At 40.3% G+C, this 6,745-nt stretch overlaps 1 protein-coding gene across 4 annotated transcripts in view; it reads left to right on the forward strand.

Annotated features, from left to right (window-relative positions):
- Window positions 1–4,417, forward strand: part of LOC135514026 (sodium- and chloride-dependent glycine transporter 1-like) — an 84,895-nt gene extending 80,478 nt beyond the window's left edge. For 3 of the 4 annotated variants that reach the window (XM_064937174.1, XM_064937160.1, XM_064937183.1), the window contains 4 exons: window positions 1,402–1,501; window positions 1,622–1,722; window positions 2,102–2,272; window positions 2,566–4,417. In XM_064937174.1, coding sequence (XP_064793246.1) covers window positions 1,402–1,501; window positions 1,622–1,722; window positions 2,102–2,272; window positions 2,566–2,784 — 591 coding nt within the window. In that variant the 3' untranslated portion in view covers window positions 2,785–4,417. The remainder of the gene's footprint in view (window positions 1–1,401; window positions 1,502–1,621; window positions 1,723–2,101; window positions 2,273–2,565) is intronic. The other variant, XR_010451622.1, reaches the window with a different exon arrangement.
- Window positions 4,418–6,745: the final 2,328 nt, after the last annotated feature.

Genomic DNA, 6,745 nt, shown 5'->3' on the forward strand with positions numbered 1-6,745 from the left:
TTCCGAAGGCATTGTACGTTTCATATAATATTTCCACTAATGTTATTAGCCTACCTTCTCTTTCACTCTCTATTGTTGCGTCATACATTCCTCACTTTCATCAGTTAAATTAAATATGTTTTGTTGTCCTTCATCATTCTAATGACATGCTTGAATAATATAGGAGTAGAATTAAATGCAGACTGCTTTCACGTATCTTCACAAAGATTGAATGGTTGGGTCTGAATAAATATCTGCTATAGCCTACCGCCATCACGTGTTCACTCTTCAAACTACCCGTGAGGTCTGTTGACTGCTGTATGTAACATTCAGCAAACAAATCGGGATAAGAAATGCTAAAAAAGAAACATGTCCAGCAAGCTATTCTAGACTAGCTTTTCCTGCATTGGACTCCAAGAGCTAAGGAGTGTTATTTAAGTAGAGGCTAGCGGAGCACAGGTTTGTGCGTATTGCGCAAGAGTCAGAGGCGATAAGTCAGAAGCTTATTATGCACAACCCATCATTCATTAGCTAAATACAAGGCTAATACTGCATTGAATGTATTACCTGAAAGAGGTAGGCTAGTATATCCCACTCAAATTTGAACAGGATTATCTATTTTGGATGCAATTTGAAGGGACTTGATGGAGAAAGAAAGACTGCCAGAGAGTGCTCGCGTTTGCATGGATTTAAAACAACATTATTTATGTCTGGATTGGAGCCAATGAAATGGTATCAAAGGCATGGTTTCCGTGTGGGTGAGACCACTCCATTGACTCTATTCCAGCCATTATTATGAGTCGTCCTTCCCTCAGCAGCCTCCACTGAGATGGAAATGTGTAAATTAGACACACATTCTGTCTTTACATTACGGTAGCATAGACTATGCTGCAGCAAATGTAGGCCTACCATGATGAGATGATATGTCTACATGCATTGTGAACTGTGCTCCATACTGAGAGGGGCAGTATGTCCCCACCCTGAGCATTGATGATTAATGCAGAGAGCAGAAGGCCGCAGAGAAGCCAGATTCAGACATCGCATATCATCTAACAGCTCATAGAAGTAATTTATTATAATGTTTCGGTTTCACGCAGTTATTTATCCCGGGAAAAGGGAGTTGTTTTGGCTGGGAAATCTTGATAACTGGGTTCCCACCATTCAACCCTAATATAGATGCATGTGCACACACACACACAAACACACATGTAATTATTCAGGGGTATAATCATTAGTCCAAACAGTTGGAAAACTTTTTGTTTTGTAACAAAACTGTTGTTTCTATTGGACAAATTCAGGTAGGTCCCTCACCGTTTTGTTCCATTTGCTTCCGTTCTGGTTCCTAGTGAATACTCCCCAGGGCACAAATGTTCAGGATGTATACTGATTTTGTATTCTCCACCTGTGCTCTCATGTCTTTAGGCTGGGATCTACTGGCTGCTGCTGATGGATAACTATGCTGCTAGTTTCTCTCTGGTTATCATCTCCTGCATAATGTGCATCTGTATCATGTACGTCTATGGTGAGTCCAACTGTCTTCCCTTGATTATAAATATCTATTGTACATAATGCTCTGCCAAGGCTAATGGTGAAATCAAATCAAACTGAATGACTGACAACAAGCCGTACTGGTTGTGTTCAGGACACAAGAAATACTTCAAGGATGTTGAGATGATGCTGGGTTTCCCCCCTCCAATCTTCTTCCGGGTCTGCTGGAGATTCGTGTCCCCCATCATCATATCTGTAAGAGCATTTTATCAGCCCCCGTTCCCAGTAGCTACCCTCCAGGGCCCCCGAGTTGACATGTTATGAGGCTTCACCTGCTCTGCATTCCACACACTTGTCGTTAATCTGTATGGCTACACTTTCACTTTTGCCTTGTTCTCAACAAAACCTGTTGTGCAAAATATATGTCTGAATACCAGAATGACCTAGACCTAGAACACGACTTGATGAGCATACTGTACATACTTTCTTTATGCAAATGTCAATAATGTTTGTCCGTTTCAAAGTATTCATTACTTGTCGAAAGAATTACAGATAGAACTGTGTGACTAGTGATTTGTAGGATCCCTATGTGTACTTGACACGAATGGTCCCTCTCTGTCTTTTATATTTGCAGTTTATCCTGATCTTCACAGTGATCCAGTACAAGCCGATCACCTACAACGACTATGTGTACCCCGGCTGGTCTCTGGCCATCGGCTTCCTTATGGCCATGTCCTCCGTCATCTGCATACCCATCTATGCTCTCTACAAGATCGCCAAGTCTGAGGGAACCACATTTTTAGAGGTAAAATCCACAGTAGCGCTCTGTCTGTGTTTTGTGTTGGAAAGCAGATGTGGTTGGCTTTCTAAGACTGGTGAAAGTGTTGTTTTTGTTTTGTTTGTTAAATGGAACATTTCGTCAAAGGGGCACTCGTTCTAAAAGAAATGGATGGTAAAAGAGAACCCGATGGGTGTTATGTTATTACGTAACTTGCATTACATCATTTTCCCAACTGCTTTACCTGCCTCTAATTAGCAATACATAATGAACCTATGTCGCTTCACTCACATTGACCTCTGACCCTCCACCCCTTACAGCGGTTGAAGAATTCGTGCAAGCCAGACGTGAAATGGGGCCCGGCCCTGAGTGAGCATCGGATAGGCCTCTACGCCACCCCAGGCTCAGAGGGAGAGGTGGAGGTGCGTCCCCTGAAAGAGGAGCTGAAGGAGAGGGAGGATGAGAAGAGGGATGAGATCAGCCTCACCATCCAGGGCAGCAACGGCTCAACAGCACACAACACTACCCCCAGCGCATAGAGGCCCCCACTGGGCTAGTGCCAGTCCCCACCCAACCACCCTTTCCCACAGCACACCGCAACGTGGGGGAGAGCCCACTCACTGGAGACCTTTACATATTGTAAGGGCTTATTATTTCTAACCTCTAGAGAAATTGGCCGTCATCCAAAAGAATTTCACCTCTTGTTTCGACATAATTTAATTATGCATTTTTTTTCTCTTCTTCATATTATGCAGGTGTGTGTACACACTGTGAATACATGGCACAATAGGGGAGGGACAACATTTTTCTCCTTCATCTGTAAAGATATCCAGCGGAATTGGCAACTTTTCAAGTGGCAGTGCTGGGGGTTTTAAACCTGGAGGCCAGGTGTTCTTTGGGTCAGTGCTGTAGACATCTGAATGGAACCACTCTAGGGACTGATCTTTCCCTTCTGCTGTTTTATCTACGGTATAGCTTTTGACTTTCAGTACCCTCTGATACAATATAGTCTCCATTACTCAGACTGTTACGTATGCTGCTTTCAGGTTACCCAGAACAACTCAAATTGGAGTAAGCCAATGGCTTTTTAGCTGCTCGTCTGACACAATATTTCATTTGACTAACTATACAGTTAAGCCCTTGTACTTCCAATGATGTAAACAACTAACATGCATTACAGCACCAACTCCCCACACACACAGAGAATGTTGGTCTCCAGCTTTCTGAACAGCTACCCTGACTGAAGCACATGACTTCCCAATGCCCATTCTCAGGGTCCCAAAACAATTTACTACTTACTGAACACGTTCAATACCTGAGTAAATGTTTCTATGATTATGGTAGGCTTTACATTAGAGAGGGAGCTAAGATAAAGACAACCATAACATGTTCACACACAAAAACAAATGGGTGGATGGATGCAACTCAGTACAATAAAGTGCCATCTCTCTTTTAGTCTTCCAATCATTTCCATGGGAAATGCATCTCGAAATGTGGCATCTCACTTTTCGCATCTCACTTGTGAAGGGAGCATTTGATTGAGGACCGAAGCAGCTAGCATATCGAGGAGGGAGTACACAGTGGTGTTGCCTCATAGCCTCTGTTACTCACAAGTAGGATTTGCCCCAACCAGGCATGTTACCAAAAAACATGTTGAACATGCATGAACTTTAATATCTCGGTGACATAGCTGGAGTATGTGTCTTTGTTAACTTTTTCAAAACTGAGAGACTTGCATCAGCAGGTGTCTTTGCAGAGGAAAATAAATGTATTTACAAGCGTTTTAAAGCTCTGAGCCAAGTAATGGTGTGATTGGATGTGGAAACAGGAAGGAGAGAGGCCATTGGTTAGCCTGGAGATGGAGCTTGTCTCCAGGAGAATAAAAAAAAACTTCAGTCATCTTTACTGAATTATGTAGTTTATATGTAGTTGTATAGTATCGTTCTCTCTATAGAATTGTCTTATTTTTTATCTTTTATTATTGTAAATTAACATAGTAAATAATTGTAAGGAAAACATGTTGTAAGAAGCAACAGTATCTTAAGAAATAACAGTAATGTTTACCATTCCTCATCCGTGACTTGATTTTTTTTACTGGTAATTGTTTTATTTTAGGGGGTTGGAGTGGGAGGGACATGTATTTCAGTCACTTTGTGAAAGGATGCTGTTGTGTTTATGGTGGGAGTAGTGCTCTCACAGGTTGCTGGAATTGGCAATTGTCAAGAGGTCCCATCTCTCCATCTAATTTGAGGCATTTCTCTCCGCTCTGTTACGTTGCATCTGTGTTGCAGTGAGGCAACGACCAGTCTGTGGTAACATTGTAAATCCACTGGGTCCTTGCCTGGCCTACACTGATGGAGAGAGGTAGTCTGGCAATGCAGCTGCTAAAGAGCTAGAGCATCGTATCTTGGTGAAACTACAGATTTTTGTATTTCTTCTTTAACCAGTACGTACGTCACTGTATATAATGTTCAACATCTTTATCTGACTGCATAAATCTAGTTTCTGCTGTCATATGACTATGAGTTGTTCTCCTTCCATTTTACTTCAGTTTCACTGTGTTAAGTGTCATGACAGTTAGCTATCCAGACGTTGTCCAAAATAGAAACGAAACCTTGCAGTCCAACAGGAGGCATGTCTGACACTCAGGGGAGGTAGTGGTTATTTTGTCCCACATGGCATCTTATTGCCTATGTAATGGGGAATAGGGTTCCATTTGGGACCTACCCAAAGTTGTTGGTTATTTAAACAACAAAACAAAGCACACCATTAGGTTAGATGCAGCCCAACAGACTCAAGTTTTACTTCAGATGGAGACAAGACTAGACTAGTGTGTTCTCCTATAATGATGACAGAAGCACAGTACAGCCACACTACTGAATCTGTTATAAAGCAGAGTAGTAGTGTTCCTGGAATGACGATAGCACAGGATATTAATAATAATGTTGCTTTTAACTGACGTGTGTGTCTTGAAAAGTTAGAAACACTATGGATACATATCATTTTGGTAATAAGGAGTTGACAGCAGGTGTAAATGAGCTAAAGTGGGTTAGTATATAATGACCCTGGTGACTTCATTTGATAACAGAATTATTCTCGACATGCCGGCTGAGGCTAGGGAGTCCTCTAGGACTTTTATTTCTTCTTGTTGAACTGTTGACTTGTAGTCCTCTTCTTTATAATAGTAGTAAATTAGGATAACCACCATGCTATTGCAACCCTTTGGTCTCTGCTATCCCTGGAATTCTTCCTCTATCAGAGGACTGGTGTTTGTATGTTTTTTTTGGGGTGTATTTTATTTTCTTATAGTATAATTAGCCAGTGTTTAGTGTAATATGTATTTATGTGTAGTGGATACCCTACTGATAACTACTATGTTTAGACCACGATAGTGTCAGTATTGATGTCATGTAATTCTAATCAATCAATAACAATCCATTTTTTCATCTAACAAAACACAAACTACCTATTTAAGAGACCTCTTGTTTTTGTACAAAAAAAAACGTTTATCGTCACAATTTATCATCCATGTTCAGTGACACTACCTTCATCTTGTTCTAAAAGCCAGCTGATATCAAAAGTATTGCCGAAAAAAAGCTTGGGTTGAAACTTGAAATTCAAAAGGAATGCATTTACCAGTATGTTCTGTTGGAGGTACATGACATGTCTACAGCTACATGACTGTTGGAGACAGTACATAATAAGTGTTAATCTATTTTACATAGTAATAATGCCAACAGTATTAAGTGAACACTGTGGTACTGTACTGCAGTCACATCTGTTTACAATATAGCGACTGTGCTGTACATTTTTTGTGTAAACAGACTGGCCTTTTCAATTTGGTGGAGGAGTAGTTTACGAGCATTATGTGGCAAATAAAGAAAATCAAATCAAACCGCATAGTCAGCAACATTGCTCGGGCCCCAGGAAGAGTAGCTGCTGCTTCAGCTAATGGGGATCTGAATAAAAGACTAGATAACATTGTAAATGCAATACATGACATAAGATCAAAATATCAATGTATTGGGGAACTATGTATGAAAGGGTGATTTTGTTTCTTATTCTTCCTTTTTGGGATTATTATTTCATTAGCTTGGCATTTTATAATTTGGTGAGACCCTTCCATTAAAATGATCAACCTAAGCAGGTAGTGTAAAAGGACACATTGAATGAATATTCATATTTGTGACATTGTAATAGAAACAAATTGTTCATCAACTCATATTGAAATCACTGTAGTAAGTCTTCTATATAAGGAATGTAAGAAATGAATACATTTAGCAATTCTGAAAACGCATAGTAGGCTTTTACTGTACTAAAACTGATTTATCTGCTCTGTGATTCACTACAATCACAGAGATGTCGGAATTTTTTACAAGTTGTTTCAGCACTTTAAATCAAGTCATGTGTTAACATATCTAATAATACAACCTTCCGTTTTGAAATAAGGCTTTACAATGGTCTGAGTAAACTGTTGTCACTGTCAGCAGAGTAGACATG

The sequence above is a fragment of the Oncorhynchus masou genome, chromosome 3, assembly GCF_036934945.1.
Source record: "Oncorhynchus masou masou isolate Uvic2021 chromosome 3, UVic_Omas_1.1, whole genome shotgun sequence".
In the NCBI taxonomy this organism is placed as follows: Eukaryota; Metazoa; Chordata; class Actinopteri; order Salmoniformes; family Salmonidae; genus Oncorhynchus; species Oncorhynchus masou.